The sequence below is a fragment of the Neoarius graeffei genome, chromosome 15, assembly GCF_027579695.1.
Source record: "Neoarius graeffei isolate fNeoGra1 chromosome 15, fNeoGra1.pri, whole genome shotgun sequence".
In the NCBI taxonomy this organism is placed as follows: Eukaryota; Metazoa; Chordata; class Actinopteri; order Siluriformes; family Ariidae; genus Neoarius; species Neoarius graeffei.
Window position 1 is genome coordinate 67,155,544 of NC_083583.1, and position 25,054 is coordinate 67,180,597.

Here is a 25,054-nt window from a genome sequence, read left to right on the forward strand (position 1 = left end):
ACGGTCACCAGAACCATCTCCATTCGGGCCAATCAGAAGCCATGGCTGACAGGGGAAGTCCACAGGCTCCTGTGGGCTCGGAACACCGCCTTCAGAGCTGGGGACGAGGTGGGCCTGAGGACAGCTAGGGCCAATCTGTCACGAGGCATCAGGGTGGCCAAGAGACAGTATTCCAGGTACATTGCTGACCATTTCAACGACAGCAGAGACACCAGGAACCTGTAGCGGGGGATTCAGACCATCACAGACTACAAGCCCTCGCTGCAGACCTGCAACAACTCCACGTCTCTGCTGAATCAGTTGAACGACTTCTTCGCTCGCTTTGAGGCAGACAACAGCACCACGGCACAGAAGACCCCACCACCTCCCGGCAACCAGGTGTTGATGCTGTCCCCAGACAGCATGAGGAGAGCTCTCAGGATGACAAATGCACGAAAAGCCCTGGGTCCTGATAACATTCCTGGTCGTATCCTGAGAGACTGTGCCGAGGAGCTCACAGATGTCTTTACAGACATCTTCAACATCTCGTTGAGCCAGGCTGTTGTCCCCACGTGCCTCAAAACCACCACCATCATCCCGGTCCCGAAGAAGCCATCTCCCTCCTGCTTCAATGACTACTGCCCTGTCGCACTCACTCCCATCCTCATGAAGTGCTTCGAGCGACTAGTCATGCGGCATATCAAGTCTGCCCTCCCCCCCGCCCTGGACCCTTTCCAGTTTGCATATCAGTCCAACTGTTCGACTGATGAAGCCATCTCCACTGCCCTCCACTCAGCCCTCACCCACCTGGAGACAAAAGACTCGTATGTCAGAATGCTGTTCATAGACTTTAGCTCAGCATTCAACACAATCATTCGTCAGCAGCTCATTCATAAACTGGACCAGCTGGGACTCAACACCTCCCTGTGCAACTGGCTGCTGGACTTCCTGATGGGGAGACCACAGGCTGTAAGGGTCGGCAGCAACTCCTCCAGCACCATCACATTGAACACGGGGGCCCCCCAAGGATGTGTGCTAAGCTCCCTCCTCTTCACTCTGCTGACCCACGACTGCACACCAACATCTAACTCTAATCTCTTCATTAAGTTTGTGGATGACACGACTGTGGTGGGTCTCATCAACAATGGCGATGAGACAATCTACAGGAGTGAGGTGAGCCGCTTGGCCATGTGGTGCAAGGACAACAATCTCCGTCTGAACGTGGAGAAGACAAAGGAGATTGTTGTGGACTTCAGGAGAGAGCACACCCAGCATGCTCCACTATCTATCGACGGTGCTGCAGTGGAGAGGGTGAGCAGCACCAAGTTTCTGGGTGTGCACATCTCTGAAGACCTGTCCTCGAGCAACAACACTGCATCACTGGCCAAAAAAGCCCAACAGCGTCTGTACTTCCTCTGCAAACTGAGGAGAGCAAGAGCCACAGCCCCCATCATGCACACTTTCTACAGAGGCACCATCGAGAACATCCTGACCAGCTGCATCACCGTGTGGTACGGCGCCTGCACCGTGTCCTGCTGCAAGACTCTGCAGCACATCGTGAGAGCAGCTGAGAGGATCATTGGTGTCTCTCTCCCTTCACTCATGGATATTTATAACTCCCGCCACACCCGCAAAGCCATCAGAATTGCAGGTGACCCCACCCACCCATCTCACAACCTCTTCAGTCTGCTGCCGTCGAGGAGGAGACTGCGGAGTCTCCGGGCCAAAACCAGCAGGCTCAAGAACCGTTTCTTTCACCAGGTGGTCAGGAGGCTCAACTCCCTCCCTATTCTGCCACTCCTCCCCCTTCTGCCCCCTGCCACAGATTCTGCTCGCACACCTCCTTCAGCATCTGACATGTCATCCTCACAATCCCCCCTCCCCCCCCCCAAACACACACACATACATGCATACATCTCAACGTTCATTAACACACTGAACTCAGGGACCGCACATCTCACTTTACCTCGCTCATTTGCACTATTCCGCACTACCTCACCTTAACAGCTGCTAGTTTGTTTGTACTGCTTATTTCATGTTTACCTGCTATACCTCAGGTGCCCTTGACTGTTTGTTTATTTGCACCAATTTACGTGTATGTGTGAATATATATGGGTGTTTAGTCTATGTCTAGTTCTTATCTAGAGTGATTATACTGTTTATATTGTTTTTTTTTTTTTTTCAATTATTCTATTTTTATTTATTGCATTGCCTGTTTGCATCGTGGGTCAGAGAGGACTGAAATTTCATCTGTGCTGTATGTCGAGCATGTATAGCATATTTGACAATAAAGTTGACTTGACTTGAATTGTGTTCACAGATAATGTTCTCTGGAAATATTCCTGAGCCCATTTTGTGATTTCCAATACAGAAGCATGCCTGTATGTGATGCAGTGCCATCTAAGGGCCCGAAGATCACGGGCACCCAGTATGGTTTTCTGGCCTTGACCCTTATGCACAGAGATTCTTCTAGATTCTCTGAATCTTTTGATGATATTATGCACTGTAGATGATGATATGTTCAAACTCTTTGCAATTTTACATTGTCGAACTCCTTTCTGATATTGCTCCACTATTTGTCAGCGCAGAATTAGGGGGACTGGTGATCCTCTTCCCATCTTTACTTCTGAGAGCCGCTGCCACTCCAAGATGCTCTTTTTATACCCAGTCATCTTAATGACCTATTGCCAATTGACCTAATGAGTTGCAATTTGGTCCTCCGCTGTTCCTTTTTTGTACCTTTAACTTTTCCAGCCTCTTATTGCCCCTGTCTCAACTTTTTTGAGATGTGTTGCTGTCATGAAATTTCAAATGAGCCAATATTTGGCATGAAATTTCAAAATGTCTCGCTTTCGACATTTGATATGTTGTCTATGTTCTATTGTGAATACAATATCAGTTTTTGAGATTTGTAAATTATTGCATTCCGTTTTTATTTACAATTTGTACATTGTCCCAACTTTTTTGGAATCGGGGTTGTAAATATGCGTGAAGAATATCCAGGGAAGTTTTGGTAGCCTTTCGGGAGTTCAGCGTGTCTTTCTCTTTCAAAATATATCTTCCGCTTTTCATGATGTGAACTTCGCGGCCACATTTGTGTACTGTCAGTCACTTGCTAGCGTAAAAGTTTTACATCTCCGACCTGTCTCTTTTCCAGTTTTTTTTTTTATGTCTGTTGGTCTGTTTTTATTTTGTAAATATGCATGAAGAACATATAATGCAGTTTTGGTAGCCTTTCGGGTGTTCCATGCGTCTTTAGTTTCAGTTTATTTATTTAGCGCTTAAACTGAGCACTGGATCTTCTCTCTTTCCTGAGCATCAGGAAAGGGCATCAGGCTGGATCAGGCAGGTCCGAGGAGCAGAAGAGGTCAGCACCTCGATCCCAGGATTGACATGTAACTCAGAGGGACAGATTTGGGTGGGAGAAAACACAGGTTGTTAGGTATGCCCAATGTCACCTGAATAAGTAGGAACAGTATACATTTTGTGCCGAGTACAAACAGGGACTCCAACAAAACTAATTATGACAACATAACTAAAAGGGGAGAGCCAGAAGGTAACACAGGCATGAGGGAGCCCCGGGACATAAAGCAGCCAGCCACTACACCGTCAACAAACTCAAGTGAACAAGCAAGTGGGGGACTGACAGCATCCATACATCGCAGTTTAGCAAAACACTCTGTCTGGGGACCCTCCAGATCTACACTTTTACTTCATAAACACCATTAACAAAAGGCTTGACAAAACAGATATGTTTTCAGCCTAGACTTAAACACTGAGACTGTGTGATTCCCGAACACTACTTGGAAGGCTGTTCCATAACTGTGCGGCTTTGTAAGAAAAGGCTCTGCCCCCTGATGTAGCCTTCACTATACGAGGTACCAGCAGATAGCCTGCACCTTTTGATCTAAGTAGGCGTGGTGGGTCATAGAGGAGCAGAAGTTCACTCAGGTACTGTGGTGCGAGACCATTTAGTGCTTTAAAGGTCAACAGTAGTAGTTTATAGTCAATACGAAATTTGATTGAGAGCAAATGCAGTGTGGATAAGACAGGGGTGATGTGGTCATATTTTCTAGTTCTAGTAAGGACCCTTGCTGCTGCATTTTGAACTAATTGGAGCTTGTTTATGCACTTATTGGAACATCCAGACAGTAAGGCATTACAATAATCCAACCTGGAGGTAACAAAAGCATGAACTAGTTTTTCCGCATCATGTAGTGACATTAAATTTCTTATCTTAGCAATATTTCTGAGATGAAAGAAAGCCACGCGGGTAATGTTATCAATGCGAGTTTAGAATGAAAGACTGGGGTCAATAATCACTCCGAGGTCTTTTACTGCTGCACGTGAAGAAACAGAAAGGCCATCCAGTGTTACTATGTAATCAGAAAACTTACTTCTAGCTGCATGTGGTCCTAGTACAAGTACTTCAGTCTTGTCAGAGTTAAGCAGAAGGAAATTAATAAGCATCCAGCATCTAATGTCCTTTACACATTCTTCAATTCTATCAAGCTGGTGTCTCTCATCTGGTTTTGCAGAAACATACAACTGTGTGTCAACAACATAACAGTGGAAACTAATACACTGTTTATGAACAATATCACCCAGAGGTAATATATATATAAAGAACCTTGTGGAACACCAAACTTTACCTCAGTATGTCTAGAAAAATCACCATTTACATCAACATACGGATAGCGATCAGTTAAATAAGACCTGAACCCCCACAACATTTTCTAGTCTATCCAGAAGAATGGAATGGTCAATGGTATCAAATGCTGCACTAAGGTCAAGCAACACAAGCAGCGAGACACAGCCCTGATCAGACACCAACAGTAGGTCGTTTACTACTTTAACCAGAGCTGTCTCTGTGCTATGATAAGGTCTAAATCCTGACTGATACATTTCATGGATGTTATTCCTATGTAAATATGAGCATAACTGCTGTGCCACAGCTTTTTCAAGGATCTTGGAGATAAAGGGGGAGGTTTGATATTGGCCGATAATTGGACAGCTGACAGGGATCAAGGTCAGGTTTTTTAATCAGGGGTTTGATAACTGCTAGTTTAAAGGATTTGGGTACATAGCCAGTACTAAGAGAAGAATTTATTCATTTTAGAAGCGGTTCAATTACTTCCGGTATTATCTGTTTGAATAGACGTGTAGGTAAGGGATCTAGTACACAAGTTGAGGATTTTGGTGCCGAGATTAATGAAAGTAATTCAGTTTCTTTAAGGGGCGTAAAACATTCTAATTGCTGATCTGATACAGTTATATTGTTAACTACAGGGTCACTTACATTGTCTGACCTTAAATTAGTAGTTTGAATTTGTTGGATATTCAATTTTGTCATTAAAAAAAATTCATGAAATCGTTGCTACTACATACTGCAGGAGTGCATGTGTCTATAGTGGACTTATTCCTGGTTAATTTTGTTACAGTATTAAATAGGAATCTAGGATTATTTTTGTTATCTTCTATTAGGGAGGAGAAATATGTTGATCTACTGTAGCAGCACTAAGAGCTTTTCTATACTTCAGGAAGCTCTCCTTCCACGCTAATTTGAACGCTACCAATTTTGTTTGACGCCATTTACGTTCCAATTTTCGAGTGGTCTGTTTTAAAGTGCGAGTGTCATCATTATACCAGGGTGCTAATTTTTTCTCTCTGATCATTTTCCTTTTAAGAGGAGCTACATTATCTAAAGTATGGTGGAACGTTGACTCTAAGCATTCAGTTGCCTGATCAAGTTCTGCAGGGGCTGACAGTGACCCAATCAAAGTTGATAACTCTGGGAGATCGTTTATGAAGCTCTGTGCAGTAGTTGACGTGAATGTACGTTTTTATACAGTAGTGTGGTGAGGTGCATATATTATTACTCAGACATATTTTGAATGAGATGAGATGATGATCTGAGAGTGTATAGATACATCTTGCGATGTGCTGGGACACATCTTCAGTGATGTTCCTGAGGTCACTGGGTGTTTCGGGTCTTTCAACATCAGACACCCTCACTCAAGCGACCCAGCTGGGGCTGATCAGACCCCGACTTGTTAGCCCAGCAGCATTAGCCCACGTTTCGGACCTTTTAATCCAAATCCACCTAGAGGCTCTCTCTGCAGCCTCTATGGTGGACTTGATGGATCTCCTCTTCCTAACTCCTGTGATGCCAAGGAGGGTATAGGTCTTGCATAGGGAGTGGGCTGCAAAGCCTCGACATCCCACCTCTATTGGCTCACAGCGGGCTTTCCAGCCTCTCCTCCAGCATTCCTCTACCAGCTCACGGTATTTGAGCCGCTTGCGCTCATTGGCCTTTTCCATGCGGTCCTCCCAAGGGACTGTTAATTCCAATAGGAGGACTTGCTTCGAAGAGGCAGATGTCAACACCATGTCTGGTCTCAAAGAGGTTTCTGTCACATACTCTGGGAACTTGAGCTACCTGCCCAAGTCAACCTGCAGTTCCCAGTCTGATGCCGATGAGAGCAGGCTGGTTGTTGGTGTTGGCTGTGACTGTGCTCATGGCTTCTCTCCGGCTTTCACAAACAGTACTGACCTCTGGCCACGGATGTATTTGTTGTTGGCCACTGCAGTAGAGATGGTCTTGGCCACTGTCTTCAGCACCTGGTCATGATGCCAGCGGTAGCGGCCTCCTCCGAGGGCTGCTGGGCAACTGCTGAGGATGTGTTCCAGTGTACCCCTTCCTGGGCAGAGAGGACATGTTGGAAGGTCACTCTTTCCCCAGGTGTGCAGGTTGGCTGGGCTGGGTAGCATGTCGTACACAGCCTGGACCATGAACTTGATGCGCTGTGGCTCTGTCTTCCAGATGTCATTCCAGGTCAGCTTCCTCTCCAGCGCTCCTTCCCACCTTGTTGATGCTCCCTGCTGCCTCATGCTCGCCATCCTGCTGGCCCTCACCTCCTCAACCCCTGCCCGCACCTCCTCCAGGACAAGATGGCGTCTGACCTTTCCCTGGGCTAGGTCACAGCGGGGCTGAGCGATGACCCCTAGCCCTGCTCGTCCGACAGCCACTGAGCCCAATAGAGCCCTGTGTCTTAGTCGGGACTCCGCCAGCTCCAGCCCCTCTTGAACTCTGAACTTCCTGTCTGTCCTTACCACAATGCCTGCTGCTGCAACTCTGGAGTCACTGGATTCTCGATAGGCTAGAGCTTCTCTTGTGCGGAAGACTCTGAATTCCTCCTCCAGGCTGCTGAAAGGAAGCTGAAGTTTATTGCTCTTCCCATACAGTGCTGTGCTAGTGAGACTATGTGGCAGGCCCAGCCATCTTTGGAGGTAGGAGCTGATCTTTCTCTCCAGGGTCTCCAGAGTGGTCATGGTCATCTCATACACCAACAGCGGCCAGAGGATGTGGGGCAGAATGCCATGTTGATATAACCACGCCTTGAACCTTCCGGGAAGGCTAGACTTGTCCACTGCAGACAACCATTCTTCAAGCTTCTTGATGGTAGTTTGGACTGCTGCCGTGTCTCTGAGACTGCTGTTGAAAACCTTGCCCAGGCTTGCGACTGGTTTTTCAGTGATAGATGGTATTACTACACTGTCCACAAAGAAGTGAAACTTGTCCACCATTTTCCCTCTCTTCACGACCATGGATCTGGATTTTGCGGATTTAAAGCTAGCCCAGTGGATGAGCTTTCCCAGGCCCTGAAGGATCCACTGGCATCCAGGCACTGATGTCGTGGTCACCGTCAGGTCATCCATAAGGGCTCAGATGGGGGGCTGTCGGATTCCAGACTTGGACAGGGTGCCTCTACACTCCGTCTCAGCTGCCTTCACCAACATACTCATGGCAAGGGCGAACAGGATAACAGATTGTGCAGCCAGTAATGATTCCTTTCTCAAGCCGATGCCAATTTGATGTTATGCTCCCTGAAGTCACTCTCAGCCTGAAGTTCCCATAGTAATACAGGATGAGGTCCTTGATCTTGTCAGGTATGTGGTGTCGGTCCAGTGTAGTTTCTACCAACTTGTGGGGGATTGACCCATATGCATTGGCTAGGTCCAGCCAAAGCACTGCCAAGTCTCCATTCCCCTCACGTGCTTCCCTGATCAGCTGAGTGACCACTCCAGTGTGTTCCAGGCAGCCAGGAACTCCAGGATTGCCACCTTTCTGTACTGTGGGTTGATGTGCTTGTTCTTTAGGAGGAAGTCTGTCATCCTTCTGGCGAGGATGCTGAAGAAGACCTTTCCCTCTACCCTGAGGAGTGAGATGGATCAGAACTGCTCCAGCCTGGTTCAGTTCTCCTCCTTAGGTATCCAGACACCCTCCGCCTGTCTCCACTGGTCTGCGATGGTCCCCCTCCGCCAAATCACTCACAACATCTTCCAGAGGATTCTGAGGAGGTTTGGGCAGCACTTATACACCTTATAGGGTACTCAACTTGGGCCTGGAGTAGAGCTGGCTCTGGCTGCTGTTACCACCTCCTGGACTTCCTTCCAAGTGGGTTCTGAGGTGTTAAACTCTGTTGTAGGGGCTGGCATGTCCAGGAGGGCTCTCAGTGGTCCAAGCTCTTGCTCTCGGTTTGGGTTGCTGAGGGTGTTGTACAGGAAGTTGTCCACTTCCTCCTGGGAGCACTCAAGACGCCCACTTCATTTCTGCCCTAATAACCGCTTTGTGAAGCCAAAAGGGTTAGCTAGAAAGGAACTTCACTTCCTGGCTCTTTCTCTCCTCCTTCTCCTATGTCATTCAGCTCCACGCAGGGTCATGAGTTTCTTCTGGCAGGTGTGCCAGAGCTCCACAAGGGGTCGCTTGTCCTCCTCAGCTGCAGCTTTGAATTGCTTTGCCAGCATATGCAGCTCTTTCCGTAGCTGGTGGATCTTCTCTGCCCTGCAGTTGTTGGTGTAAGTGGGCTTGCTGGACTTGAACTCCTCAACTCCAAACCTTTCCGCCCCAAAGTTTGTAATAATGGTGGTCAGGTACTTAGTCGGCCTTCTATGCCTCCCTTTGCCGTAGAGTTGATGATACTGGATGTATCCTCATCAAACTGTTGCCACAGCTTGTGCTTCTTTGCTTGAGGCCACTTGATCCGATGGTTCTGGGCTACTCTGCTAGGAGCTGGAGTGCTGCGCACCTGGAGGTTCTGGGCTCTGTGGGTTGTCTCCGGGCCGGGCTCCTCCTGCGTCTCACCAGGCATTGGTCCTGTGCGTTGTGCTGCATTCTGCACCAAGCATTTCTTCCAGCCCTGGTGGATTTTTAGACCTCGATCGTTCTTGCAGATTTTACCGCAGATGCATAAGCTTGTCATTGTCGAGATTCCATTCTCCAAGGTCATCATCGTTAGGTCCATCCTGTTGGGATGCTCATTCTCCCCCCCCTCTTGGGCTCCCCTGGGGGTGTTTTTCTGTGGGTTGATCTGTAGCTTGCTTGGGTTCTCCCTCAAGGGAGATGCAGGTCGGGCTGCTAACCCTTCCTACCCTGGACGCTGTCTTTCTGAGCTGTCACTGTCTTTCCAGTTGTCACCAGTCTTTCTTGGTTGTCACCCAGTCTCTTCCTGGGAGTCACTGGTCAAGCCAGTTAAAAGTGTATAGATACATCATGCGATGCGCTGGGACACATCTTCACTGATGTTCCTGAGGTCACTGGGTGTTTCGGGTCTTTCAACATCAGACACCCTCACTCAGGCGACCCAGCTGGGGCTGATCAGACCCCGACTTGTGTCCCAGCAGCGTTAGCCCACGTTTCGGACCTTTTAATCCAAATCCACCTAGAGGCTCTCTCTGCAGCCTCTATGGTGGACCTGTGATGCCAAGGAGGGTATAGGTCTTGCATAGGGAGTGGGCTGCAAAGCCTTGACATCCCACCTCTATTGGCTCACAGCGGGCTTTCCAGCTTCTCCTCTGGCATTCCTCTACCAGCTCGTGGTATTTGAGCTGCTTGCGCTTATTGGCCTCTTCCATGCGGTCCTCCCAAGGGACTGTTAATTCCAATAGGAGGACTTGCTTCGAAGAGGCAGATGTCAACACCACGTCTGGTTTCGAGGAGGTTGTTGTCACATACTCTGGGAACTTGAGCTGCCTGCCTGCCATGGAAGAGGTCAACCCGCAGTTCCTAGTCTGATGCTGATGAGAGCAGGCTGGTTGCTAGTGTTGGCTGTGACTGTGCTCGTGGCTTCTCTCTGGCTTTCACGAACAGTACTGACCTCTAGCCACGGAGATAACTTCAGACTGTGGAAGTATGACTATATTTTCTACGTTTAACCCGAATGTGAGTATTAGATTGAGGGTGTGATTATTGGATTATGGATTGGTCCTATGACATTCTGATTAACCCCTACTGAATCTAAAATGGACACAAATGCTGTTTTCAAAGGGTCTTCTGGGTTATCGAAGTGAATATTAAAATCTCCGACAACTAAAGCTTTGTCTAAGGAAATAACCAGGTCTGAGATAAAATCTGCAAATTCAGAAAGAAACTCAGAATATGGCCCCGGGGGCCTGCAAATAATAAGTAACGGAATTAACTGGGTAGACTTATTTTTTCAGGCTACATACATTATATTAGTATGAAGAACTTCAAATGTATTAAATTTATAACCAGGTTTGTGTGTTACACCTAGATAATCATTATAAATAACCGCGACGCCTCCTCCTCTGCCAGTCAACTGTATCCAGGAGGACTAGCTTCATTTAATGCCATCTATTCATTTGGCTTAATCCATGATTCAGTTAAACAAAGTACATTAAACTCCTGATCAGTAATAAGTTCATTAACCATTAGTGCTTTAGATATAAGAGATCTAATATTTAATAGCCCCACCTTTAGATCAAAGGTGCTGGCAGCAGCTGTACAGTCAGTATTATCTAATTTTATATTGATTAGGTTACTAGAACAAACTGAATATTTCTACTTTTTTGTTGAGCTCAAGGAACAGACACAGTCTCGATGTAGTGGACCCTGAGTGACGAGTCTGTGCAGCTAGCAGACAGTCAGTTTAGCCTGTTCATCTGCTCCCTGGCCTTGGCTCTGGATTGTCAGAAATTAACTAGGCCTGTTCTGAGACGATGACCTATGCTGCAAGAAATGACAGCAGCACCTTCCCGAGTGGGATGGATACTGTTCCACCCTAACAGGCCAGCAGTGCCCTCAAAATTAGCCCAATTATCTATAAAGCCCACACTGTTTTCAGAGCACCACCTGGACAACCAGCAGTTCAGCAACCATAACCTGCCGTAAGCTACATCGCCACGCCGCATTGGGATGGGGCCAGAGCATACTACAGCATCGGACATCACCTTCGCTAATTTAAACACCCCTACAAAGTTACTCTTAGTAACCTAAGACTGACGAAGGCGTATATCATTAGCTCCTGCATGGATAACTGTCTTTGAGAACCTGTGCTTGCCTAGGACCCTAAGATTACCTGCTACATCCGGTGCCCTGGCTCCCGGTATACACCTGACTAACGCTGCTGGTGCCTCTAAAGGCTGAGCTAATTTCACGTGCCATATGATAGAGTCCCCTATAACCAGAGCTCTTTCAGGTTTCTTAGCGGGTGCATCACTAAGGAGAGCAAACCTGTTCGACACGTGAAGCGGAGAGGAGTGGTGCTCCCGTGGGCGAGCCTCAGCGGTAGCTTTGGCTCTATGCTTATGCTGCCGAGTCGTCACCCATTCACCCTGCTTGTAAGGGCTCTAATGCCGGAGTTGGGGGATTACTAACTCCACCTAGGGCATCCAGACTTTCCTCTACAGAAACTACACTGTTCTCATTCTCACTGGCCTTCTCTAAAGCCTGCATATGTGCTTCTAAAACTGCAAATCTTCTCCATCAGAGAGCTAACTAATCTGCACTTATCACAAATAAAGCTATCACTAGCGACGGAGGAAGAATGACTAAACATCCTGCACTCAGCACACTGAACAGGCTGAAGGTGTGCCATGATGAAAAGATTCAGGTACCTTAATCGAAGATCTGTTGATATTAAAGCAGATCCGATGAGGATGGCTTCCGCTTGTGGTCTTTACGCAGAAGGAGAAAAAAGAAAGCTTCCGGTCTTGGCGTTCTTCCAAAAAAATGGGAAAAAAATTGAAAAAGGAAAGCGAAAGTACAATAAAAAATTAAGAGGATACTGGAAAATTATTTGTAGAAAAAATAAAAAAAGATTTGTGATTAACGCCAAGACTCGCAGCAAAAAGACTCGTCGCAAACAACTCGGAAACCAGGAAGTGCGTAGCACAGAATGCGCATGCGGCAACTCAACCAACCCCTCAGGTTGGTTGAGTTGGTGCATTCTATTATTGTTTGACTCACCGTGGTACGACGAGTCAAACAATAATAGAAGGGAATAGAACACTTTTTATTACATGGAAAAAGTGGCCCGTATTTATAATAATCAATCATATGTAATAATAATAATAATAATAATAATAATAAGCAAGTGCTAAATCTTACCAGTTGAGGCATTGTTTACAGTTTATGGCTATGTGCAGATAGGTTGGCCCGTCTTCCGTTTATACACCACCATTTTCTTTTATTATAATTGAATGATTAGCTTTATTCATCTTAATTGTGTTGGCTCACTATTTTTTCATAGTCTAATAAAATTAAAATGACTGATTTTCACAAAATCTGAATACCTATGCATGATCCAGATTTTTGTTTTTCATCTTAATTTTTGTTTGTTTTATAATAATTTTTTTGCACCTTTAAAGTTGTCGGCATGTTGTGTCAATTAAATGCTGCTAAGCCCCCCAAAATCCATTTTAATTCCAGCTTGTAATGTGACAAAACAGGACAAACACCAAGGGGGATGAATACTTGTCCACTTTATTAGGAACACCTGTACATTCTTACAATTATCTAATCAGCCAATTATGTAGCAGCAGCACAACGCAAAAAATCATGCCGATCCAAATCAACGTGCGCTTCAGGTAAAGCACACATCGAAAAATTTGCCTTCGCCATTGGCAAATAATTGCTTGCTCATCACTATCAAATCATGATTTTTTTGAAAACCGAGTTCAATAATTGTTTCTCATTCAAATTATCTTTTTTCCAAAATATTGATTATAAAGTTCGCACGACGAGTCAAACAATAAATAAATCAGAAACTAATTGTCATTTTAAGGAAGTGAGCCATGTTGACAAAAGTGTGAAGTAACTGCGCATGACCAAACTATTATTTGTAAGCAGATATTTACAGTTTGCTCAGCCCAATCAAAACGGTATAAAAAATAAATTTTCATGATAAAAATATTTAACTGCACATGCGTTACTGCAGTGTCCAGCTTTGTGCCTCCATAGGAACTCAGTTACTCTTTGGGGCCACATCTAACTTCTGATATGATCTCAAACCTGATTGGTTGAAATTAATTTATGGGAATGCACACTATCCCAGGTCTCCCCTGTCGCAACTCTCCCCGCTCTCCCCTACAATAGAGCGTAGATAAGTTTAAAGGGTGTAACTGAAATTAACCAAAACAATGTAAGCCTGTTAAACAAATACTGCGCAAATTAGCAGGTGTTCCTAATAAAGCGGATGGTGAGTTGATGAATTGTCGACGTGTTTCACAAACTGGCCATTCGTCCACATTGGGCGCATGTTGATGACGCAACGCATCCAAACGTAAGCTCGAGTTGATCCAAAATAACACTCCTGAGTGTTTACACCTCAGCCAGGGGCTGATTGAGGATTCACTCACCGCGCATGCGTCCTGGTGAAGGTGATGAATTCGTCTGTCCTGCTCAGAAAGACTGTCTTTCTCCGGTAGCTGAGACTCAGGACTTCCAGCACTCCTCTCTTTCACACTGGACTCACTTTTTCCTCGTGCTTCATTCGTGTTCTGTGAGATCAGTGTGATTTCATCCTTAAAAGCCGAGTGATTTGTACAAACACGAGCTGACATCATTATTATTATTAGAACCGGATATCCGCCGAGCTTTAGAGCTCGCGCTGCTCCTCTACAAAGTCCATTTTGAAGAAACATTCCATCCAAGAACTTATAGTTCTGTAGACACCACATACCGGAAGTGCATGTGAACCAAGAGGAAACGAGATGGCTGTAAGAAGTGCATGGGGTTTTAGTGCACTCAAAAGTGCGAAATCTATTCCATCCGCAGTTCCAGACTGTTTTGTGCTGAGTAATGTTGGTTTGGCTGCTCGGGCATTTCCCTCCTGTTTCACTGCTTGTAGCATCATTTCATGGTTCCGCATATCATCTAACAACAGGACGTCTTCACTTCCCTGACTCAGTGCTTTTCATGTCACTAATTCTGACTTCATGTGCTCTTATAATAACCTCCACTCCTGCGAAGTCTTTCCGCTAGATTTTGGAGCGTGGCTGTAGGGATTTGTGTACATTCAGCTGTTAGAGTATTTGAGAGATTAGACTCTGATGTCAGGTTGGCATTCCAGTTCATCCCAAAAGTATTCAGTTAGGTTGAGGTCAGGGCTCTGGACAGGACACTGAAATTCTTCTACGTCATCTTTTGCATCTTCACGGAGCTCGCTTTGGACACATTGTCATGCTGGAACAGGGTAGGGCCTCTTAGTTCAGTACAGCATAACGGTTATGTGCTTTTAACTTTGTGGCCAGATTAGGGAAGGCTTAGGGCAAATGGTGGTGGGGTAGTGGTTAGCACTGTCGCCTCGCAGCAAGAAGGTTCTGGGTTCGAGCCCAGTGGCTGATGGGGAGAAAGGCTTCTGTGTGGAGTTTGCATGTTCTCCCTGTGTCTGTGTAGGTTTCCTCCAGGTGCTCCGTTTTCCCCTACAGTCCAAAGACATGCGGTGAGGTTAACATAGGGCAACCATGTTGCCTGAAGATTAGGCTGAAGTGCCCTTGAGCAAGGCACCTAACCCCCAACTGCTTCCTGGGTGCTGTAGCATAGCTGCCCACTGCTCTGGGTATGTGTGCGTGTGCCCATTGCTCACTTGTGTGTTCATTACTTCAGATGGGTTAAATGGAGAGGAAACATTTCACTGTGCTTGAGTGCGCGAGTGATAAATAAAGGCTTCATGTTTTTTCTAAATTGGGGGGGGGGGGGGGGTTAGGCCCTGTGGGGTATTAAACCCCACTATATTGAAAATGTATGGAATTTATCACCAGCATTATTGGAGATTACTCAGGAGCCAATTGGAATGTGTGATAACTGTACCCTGTAAAATTAAATAGAAATTGAAGGTTGGGGCCTTACATGTATGCCTTATTGCCCCACACCTGTAGGGAATAGGCTTTACTGTTTGTTTAAAAAAAGGGGGGGGGGGGGGTTGTTAGAAAGCTATTACACTTCCAATTGCATTGGATTTGATTCCAGTTAATTTGTAGTTATGTTTGTTTGTTCTATTACACTGTTAGTCAAGTTACATTCTTTATACCATATAATTCTTTTTATGTGGCAGGCCTAATGCCCTCCTTTGCCCTACATGTGGGTGTGATGCTTAGTTGTCCACATCTCATTATCTTTAGCAGCTTTATCCTGTTCTACAGAGTTGCAGGCAAGCTGGAGCCTATCCCAGCTGACTACGGGCGAAAAGCGGGGTACAAGTCGCCAGGTCATCACAGGGCTGACACATTTACAGACAACCATTCACATTCACACCTGCGGCCAATTTAGAATCACCAGTTAACCTAACCTGCATGTCTTTGGACTGTGGGGGAAACCGGAGCACCTGGAGGAAACCCAAGCGGACACGGGGAGAATATGCAAACTCCGCACAGAAAGGCCCTCGCCGGCCACGGGGCTCAAACCCAGACCTTCTTGTTGTGAGGCGACAGCGCTAACCACTACACCACCATGCCGCCTGGTGTCCACATCATTTTGGTCATAGTGTATTCATACTTTGGGTTGTTAAAGTTGTATCCTGACAGAAAAGGCAACAGGCTGAAAATCTTAAGACTTGGCTTCAATCTTCACAAGAGCCCCTGGACCATGAGCTTCAAAACAGCCCCAAATCATCACTGATCCATCAAGGTTACACATGGGATCATGTGCTTTTCTTGTACGCAGTTCCTTATTTTTTTTCCTCTTCCCTGACCACAACCATGTCTCACGCCTCTTGTGATGGTGATTTGAGTTGTCGTATATCTCTAAAAGCCTTGTAATAAAATGAGCAATACTCTGTCTGAGACTGTGCTGCTTCTTTCATCGTGGTTGGCCTTAATTTTTGCATTGTACCACATGTCTCCTACCTTTATTCATTTAGTCAGATGATCAAAACCAAAACCACTGGGTGGGCCGTGTGTAAAGAGGCACCATTTCCTTCAGAGAACCGCAAGAACTTCCTGATAATTTGCATGAACTTCTGCATGATCTTCATACAGGCGATTCTTCATTTTGAAAGTGTAGGTGTTTTCTGGTGAGGATCCTGCCTCAGCATGTCACCTGGTTTGTCTGGACAGCACAGCACTTTGCAGAGGAAGACTTAGAAATGAAAAACAAGGGTATTTCTTTCTTTCTTTGTTTCTTCTGGTATATAATGTCTTTCTAAACAGGAGTGCCTTTCATTATTAGACATGATGATTAGTGAGTGAAGGAATCATTTTGATGGATTTTATTACCTCCATCAACTGTGTTGATGGAGGTTATTTTTTTTTGCCTCTGTTTGTTTGTTTGGTTGGTTGGTTGGTTGTCTGTTCCCAATTTAACTCAAAGTAGTGAACAGATTTTGATGAAATTTGGAGGAAAGGTGGGCCATGGACCAAAGAACAATTGATTAGATTTTGATGCAAATTCAGATCTTGGCTTGGCAAAGGTATGCACTCGACCAAGTGATTTTCTAGTTACTATTTTTTATTTTTTAATTGATTAAAGAAACCTTTTAAATATGTGTTCCTTTTTTCTGTCTTTTCTTTCATTTTTATACATTAAAAATTCTTTTTTTCTTTCGGTGTGTGAAGGAATCATTTTATATATTTTATTACTTTTTATTTTAAAAAAAATCCCCTGTAAGGGAATCATTTTATGAATTTTATGACTATTTTATTTTTATTTCTTTTTTTGAAATTTTATTTATTTATTGGTTACTACTTTTTTCCTATGAGTAAAGGAATAATTTTAGGTATTTTATTAGTATTTTTATTTTAATTTATTTCTCGTTATCTATCTATTCATTTATTTATTGCTGTGGGTGAAGGAATTTTATGTATTTAATTTCAATTTTATTTTAATTTCTTTTATTTATTTATCTAATTTATTTATTTTCCCCCTGTGAGTGAAGGAATCATTTTGTGTATTTTATTACTATTTATTTTGTTTTTTGTTTCTTAGGTATTTATTTGTTTGTTCCCTCTCTGTGTCAAGGAATCATTTTATGTATTTTATTGCTATTATTCATTCATTCATTCATTCATTCATTCCCCCCTTTGAGTGAAGGAATGATTTGTATTTTATTTTATTAATTTATTTCTCTCTCACTCTGTGTGTAAGGAATCATTTAATGTATTCTTGTTACTATTTTTTGTATTTTTTTTTTTTTTAATTCGGTTTGTGAAGGAATCATTTGTTTGTTTCATGACACCCCCCGTGACTGAATCTCTGTTTGTGTGCCCCGCCCTCCCGTGAAGGAATCCTGTCACTCCGAGCCCTGAGGTCTCCGTCAAACATGGCGTGACGTCACTGAGCGTCAGCTGCGCTTCCTGGTGCTGAGCGGAGGAGAAGTGAAACAGTACGAACTGAATTTGTCAGGAAGGAGACCGAGAGACGGGACAGAGACGCGCTCTGAAATGTGTCCCAGGTAGCCGGAGACACAGCCGTGTCCCTGCAGATCGGACAGTACTCAGAGCGGCGAGGCGCGCGCGATGCTGTAGCCATGGACAGCAGAATCCGGTGAGACAGCTGTTTACTTCCGAATGACACTCTCTGGGTTTGTTTTTGTTGTTTTGAAGGTAACAGCTCAGAAAACCTTCCTGACCACAGCGGGGACTTTCAGTAAACCCAGTTCATTAACACGGGACTCGACAAAACCGTTGCGTTATAATGAATTAACACCAGTTAGCTGTGTGGGTGCCTGAGTAGCTAGTTGAGTTAGCACGCAGCTTAGCTTCAGAACTCTTAGCTTCAGTTCCTCTTCAGGGTCCGGGGTGGGAGTGGAGCTCCTCCACCTCACACTCTGAGGGTCCGGGGTGGGAGTGGAGCTCCTCCACCTCACACTCTCAGGCTTGTACAAGGCTGTTGTCCTCACCTGTGTGGTCACAGGGTGTGGAATTCATCCACTGAGCCACCAATGAAGAGGCAAGTTTGCACTCAAGAAGCAACAAGTTAATAATAATAATAATAATAATGCATGATCTTCTCCTGTGACGATATGATGTGTAGAATATGTATTGCTTATTGAAACAGGAATTGCATTCTGTGAATCAGGTGGTGGTTGGTTGTCAGTCTTCCGCTATCTGTCCATTGGGATCGTTTTAATTTTGAACACTATATGTGCACCCCAGATCTATATCCACTGGTTGATCAGCCCATTCCAAAGCCAGTTCCTTCTTTTGCTCTTATAATAACCTCCACTCTTCTGGGAAGACACTAGATTTTGGAGCGTGGCTGTGGGGATTTGCGCTCAGGAGAGAAGCCTTGGGATGCACTTGCTGTTAGTTTTCAGGGACACTTGAGATCTTCCACTCCAACCTTGATGCACTGTGGTGTTTACGGAGTTTGCTTTGTGTACGGGTGCATTGTTATGCTGGAAAAGGTTTTGGCCTCTTAATTCCAGTGAAGGGAAAACCGTAACTTTACAGAATACAACACTGTTCTTTGTGGCAGCCGTTCAGGAAAAGCCCATGTTCTGTATGAAAATGATGGTCAGGTGTCTGTATACTTTTGGGCATGTATACGGACACCTGTGTACTGTATGTGGTGGATCTAAAATAAAGAGAGGCATAAAATTAGGTACTAGTTTTGTACTGAGCATTTTTCATCTGGACGAATGAATGAGTATAGTTTAAAAATATATTTGATACTTCGATTGAATTTAAGGGCCTATAATTATTGATTTGACACAAGCACCTTTGCAGATAAAGGATACACAATTTAAGCAAAGTGCAGAACATACACCATCCGTTGATGATATCACCTCAGCGACAGGGAGAAGTACTTTTATTTCTGACAGTTTATTCTTGGAACTGATGTCATACTGGGTAGTACGTTGGTACAAGTGTTGCTTTGCTTTGAGTTTTAAAACACTGTGTGTAGTCATTATGATTTGATTTTTTAAATTACACCCACTCAGCTTGTTAAAGATTATAGCTTCTCCTTTCTCCTGCTCAGTCCTCTAACTGTCCCGTATCCAGTGTCCAATTCAGACCATAGCACCATCCATAGTTGGATGGATATTTTTGGTTAGTGGATTTTTCTCAACCCAGCTGTGAGCGTGTGCTTCGCCCACCAAGTGTGCTACTATGTGTGTCACTGCTGTACTGAGGACAGTCTCCGTGGCAGAGTAACTCGTCTGGCCACAAGCTTCAGGATCGTGAGCGCTGCAGTCTGGTTTCCAAATGGGAAAAGCTCGTGACACAATGAGTTGGATTTGAAAAAGTTCACATCGTCTGTTCTTTCAAAGTTATTCAGGAGTTTTATTGGAAACGGTGTTGAGTAAACTACAAGAAAAGCTCTGTGGTTAGTCATCAGCAACTTCTGACAGGACAGTTTGTGGCCATGTTAAAGCTAGATCCTGTATTTGGTACTTCCGTTCTGTTGATGGATGGGGTAGAGAGTGGCCAAAAGTTTGTGGACACCTGAACTTGAGTGTCCTGCACAGAACCCTGACCTCAACCTCATTGGACTGTACCCGAGACCTCCTTACCCAACATCAGAGCCCAATCTCAGTAATGCTCTTGTAGCTGAACGAACATCCATCCCCACAGCCATGCCCCAAAATCTAGTGGCAAGACTTCGCAGAAGACTGGAGGATATTATAACAGCAAGTCAGTTACATTAGCGTCCATGGTTTTGGAACGGAACGTTCAATACGAAGGTGTCCACATACTTTTGGCAGTATTGTGCATGTCTATGAAGATTGATTTAACCTAATAAACTTTATACTGAGTGTGTATGTATGATTTGATTTGTCTTAGCGAGAATCCAGAAAGGACGTTTGATTTGGTGCTGCAGGTGGCATGTCCGTCGTCTGAAGGTGAAGGTGAGTAATGAGTTCATGCACACACACTAACAAAAATACCAATATGTTAGCTAGCTAGTAGTTACTTACACTGTCTTGTGCTTTTTACTCGAATTGTGCTGCATTTGTTATTCTACTGGCTGGATCTGTTCTTGTGTAAAGGCTCAGTCCCGCAATACCGATAACTATAAATTGGTTCCCTGTAATTTATGTGGTTGGTGCTCACACCAGACTGATAACGATCCCTATAGCCCAGGGTTTATCCGTATCACTGAGGTTGCTTCTGGAGCCATTTTTCTAGGCGTGGACCTGATCTGATAAAATCAGGTAATTGTTTACATGTGGTGATGTCTGAGCACGTGCTATTTTTTTGCCCAGGGATCTTTGTACATCCTCGTTGCATCAAGAAGTCACAGAATACGGATTCACGGAAAATAATACAAAGCACGGATCTTTTATTCATGGATATGTGATTTTCCGTGAAATATCAATCGTAAATTAATAAAGTAAACATATAAATGCAGGTAAGATATTTGAATTATGTACTTCGTCAGCCCAAACATTTAATTGTTTTAGACGACTTAATCTTTTATCCGTGATGCATCATCTGTATGAAATCTGTAATGTACTGAAATGCCCGTGACCAATCCGTAAATTATTAGCACTTGTGATGCAGCCGTATTAAAATCTGTAACCACTCTGTATTTTGTATATATTTTTTTAAAATTTTTATTTTATTTTTTAAAATTATATTTCCGTAGTCCGTGACCTATCCGTATTATACAGGGATGAGATTTTTCCGCTTTTTGGCGGAATTCTGCTTTTTTGGAATAAAAAATGCTATTTTTTATATTACTGCAAATCCATTGAGATATTTTTTTTTATTATTTATTGGGGGGGGGTTTCGTTTATCCTGGTGACTGAGACTGATCTTATCAGTCGATAGATGTAGACCAGTGTTTACATTTCTATTCGAATGCCTCTATTTTGATTCCCACATAATCTCGTTTAACGACAGCTTGTATGTGAAGTAAAACTTATCTGCTTTATGATTGGTCAAAACATTGACATTAAGGATACAACAGCCAACCAACATTCATCATAGTGAAAACTTTCCAGCTTTTTCACTGTGACTTCCAAATTTGCTTGTGTTGTACATTTAGATAGTTATTGTGTTCATAATATGTTTAAACATCAAAATGCTGAATACGATTGAAAAGCGAGATGAATCTAAGGTGCGTGAAATAGATGCGAGTGTGAAGAACAAGTTCAGATGGGACTGGTTGGATAATAAGGTTACGCTAGCCCTGGTAGATAGCAAGCATGGATCGGTGTCGGTAACCATTGGTGAATTCGTGAAAAAACTCGATGTTCCCAGTAAAGCTCTTTGTATGGTGTGTGACGATGTAGTATTTTATGGATCAAGAGGATTAAAGGCTCTACAGAGTCATGCCGGATCAGTGAAACACCGTAAGAAAACATTTTTGCTAAAGAGCAATTACTCCATATCAAGTGCTTTTAAACATACTTCAAGTCCAACTACACCCGTGGAGCCGGGCACAAGCAACCCACTGGCGACTGGTACTGCTGCGATCACCACCACAGGCTCAGTTTCAACGACTTCGTCTATGAAGTCCGTCGTGCCATCAACTGCGGCCCCCCGCCCCCCGCTACTTTTCAGATTTTTTTTCTCAACATGCACTCTCATCCCTGATTATATCAACCACTGGAGTGTGTACATGGGCTGTTTTGGAGTCCAAGCTGTACAGTATGACCTGGAATAATGTGCTACTACTTGGGGGGGAAAAAAAACTTCCATGACTATTCTTAAGTTGCATGCATTTATTTCCCTGAGTGTCAGGACCAAGCGATATTATAGTGGGGATTATAGTTGTGGTGTGACTGCTCCAGACTGGAACTAAATTCAGTTATAGTTATCAGCCTTACGCTGATTCCTTTGACAGACATTTTTATCCAAAGTCAGGGAGACTTGCCCTGTGTCTAAAATCGCTCGCTCGTTCACTACTCCCTATATAGGGAATTACTATATAGAGGACTATATAGTGAGCTCATTGGTAAAATGAAAACACTTTCGGACACTCGTCCGTCGCACTGGTATTCACGTCATTACTGTCGCACAATTAAAACGTGCCGGATCAGTCGGCTGGTGGGTTTTCGAAATAATAAATCCATATTATACTGAGCGCATTTCCCACATTTAATCAATGCAAAGTGCCTGTGTCTTTTTTTTTTTTTTTTTTAAATCAAGGCAGAATACTTTCTTTTTTGCCGCTGCCTTTTATTAAATCAAATCAAATTTGAGACTTTTAATTTGATTTCTTTCAGCCCGACTGCAATGCATGATGGGATATACCGTATTGCTTGGTTAGTGACCATCGGTTGTACACTACTTTTCTTGATGCATTGTGGGATACTTTGAGTGCACTATATAGGGTGTAAATAATCCTCACTAAGGTTTCGGACAGCACTACAAAATGGCGTCCCATATATTGCCCTATATAGTGAGTAGGGAGTGATTTTGGACACGGGGAATGTAACTCAAATGTGTACCTGAGCTGTAGATGTTCCAACAGTGGCTTTGTGACCAGGTTGGAATTTAAACTTGAAACCTTCCGGTCACTAGTGCAGAACTGCTACTGAACTACTGCTACCCACATCATGCTGTTTACACTTGATGTCATTCTGTAGTTGTACCACAAACCTGAAGGAGTAAAATTTTTATCCCACTCGACTGTACAGTGTTATCTAATCATCACATCCAGTGCACCGAATAGGTTTGACTTAATGCCTTATCTAATGCTTCACTCATGGGAAGTTGGAACTCATTGTTTATTCGACCACCATATTTTGATGTTGATTGATCGAAAGCAAATACTCATAGATCCAGGAGGAAGCTACTTTATTTACTGTTGATGTTTATTAGAAGAATGCTTATTTTGCCATCTCTTTCTTGCTGAACTCGAGGTTGAAGGCACCGTCCCGATTTCCCAAGTAGGAATTACGAGTTTCGGAGGGGTTTTTCCTAGTTGGAGTTTGTAAATTGAGTTACAGCCTTCAGTTGAAATTGTGGTTTTTAAACAATTCCCACATAGCCACTTCTCTAAGTGATGACTAATATACTTGTCCCTTATTGGCCAAGGTTAGGAGGTGTAAGATTTGGTTTTAAAGAAGTTTGTTTGCATCTTCATTCTTTAGATATAGGGGATAAAATGATCTAATGATCTCGCGATACCTTACGAGTAGATAATTATCTACTGTAGATAACATGTTGCTTGATAGGTGGCCCAAATAAATCTGAAACTTCTTAATTAAACAGTTTAATACAGTGCTTCATGATGTCATATCACAACGTCCACGTGCGTTTTTGCTCTGAAAGGACATTTTGGAACTGTGTGCCAGTGTGCTTTTCAATAAACTTTCTTTTAGCACTTCCATCCGTCTATTCGTTAATATTAACAATAATAGTAATGCTAATAGTGCTGATTGATCATTAATATTCATCCGGAATATTAACGTTAGATTAGATCTAGTCTAGCACGTTAACGTTAACATTAGTAACTAGATTTTCTGTAGCTCTGTATCTCGAGTCTTGATCTATCAGTCTGATATTGATTGAATTTGTTTGGTCCTCAACTTCTAGATCTACTTACGTTCTAATGAAGAGATGCGAGGTCCTGTGAGCCCCTTGCTTGCTTTTACCAATTCTTCCCTTTTTTTTTTGCTTCCCTGACTCGTTATTGTAATAAGACAAAATGGTTGACAGAGCACGTCTCTGACCCCGCCCGAATAGTGTGCTGCGATTGGTCAACATGTGTTGCTTTCACTGCAAGTCGGCAACACTCATTAGGGCACACTTTCTTTCTGTGACGGAACGGATGTACCGGGTGCTTGGAAGGTTTTGGAAAATTATGAGTACGGCGCATATAAATTTGGGCATGGCGCCATGGTAAAATAAACCTAGCTGGAACACTGATAGAACACTCTAATTATCTGACCATCCTGGGTGCTTACCGGTTTCAGACGTGAGCCTTCTTTTTGAAGAGACTGACACGTGGGGTGGAGTTAAGAGGTGTTGGGGGCGTGTCCTATAAAAAGAGGCCCTTGTAAACACAAACAAGCAGATTGTCATGAACCATACTTAATAATAATTTCAATTTATATAGCGCCTTTCTCAAAACCCAAGGTCGCTTTACAATTATAGGGGGGAAAAAAACTTTTCCAAATGAGTAAAATACACATTCTCCAGACAGTACTGTTTTCATTGAAGAAGAAAAAAAAAGAGGTGGAATATGACCTTGTTTTTCAGACTGGACTCGGACAATAATTGCGTTCTTTCACTTTTTATATATCGATACCTAACAATATAAGGAGTAGTCATGAAAGTGTTCCGGATTTTCCCGGAATTCCGGATTTGTAGAGTTTCCTCCGGATTTTTTCCGCTAATGACCCGGAAATCCGGATATTTGACAAAACTCTTGAAAATCTCCAGTTTTCCGAATGGAGAAATATATTTTTCGGATTTTTCGAGTTCCTAGACACGGCGTAATACTTCGCATCGTCCTTGCATGGGCGCAGTCCTTAAACAGCCCAAACATAGTTCATTGATTAAAGACAGGTGTTCTTTGTTAACGGCACGCGTGCCGGAGCTCGTTAGGCGCGCGCCTTCAGGTGCACGTGCTAAGGCGTGCGGGACTGACACCGTTTTGTGCAAGCACAACACAATCGCACTAGAAAGCATGTTCAAGCTGCCAGTGTAGCTGCAGTCTTTTTTTAGTTGCGAATTACAAGTATTTTCTCGTGTTAATAATTCACCATGCCAAAACAAGCAAAACTTTCCTCCTCCTTTCGACGTGAAGAGAGGTAAGCAATTTATTTTTATATATATATATATATATATATATATATTCCCCCCCCCCCCAATCAAAGTTGCATTTTGTGGTTTCGAAGCTAAGTTTTAGTGCTGTTTCACAACATCTTTCCTAAAC

General features: G+C 43.8%; 1 protein-coding gene across 2 annotated transcripts in view; it reads left to right on the forward strand.

Moving 5' to 3' along the window:
* Positions 1-25,054, forward strand: part of dennd1b (DENN/MADD domain containing 1B) — a 216,774-nt gene that overhangs the window by 41,643 nt on the left and 150,077 nt on the right. The window contains exons 1-3 of one of the 2 annotated variants that reach the window (XM_060941792.1): positions 15,668-16,377; positions 17,500-17,761; positions 20,005-20,069. In XM_060941792.1, the coding sequence (XP_060797775.1) occupies positions 17,745-17,761; positions 20,005-20,069 (82 nt within the window). In that variant the 5' untranslated portion in view covers positions 15,668-16,377; positions 17,500-17,744. Of the gene's footprint in view, positions 1-15,667; positions 16,378-17,499; positions 17,762-20,004; positions 20,070-25,054 lie in introns of those variants that run through there. The other variant, XM_060941793.1, reaches the window with a different exon arrangement.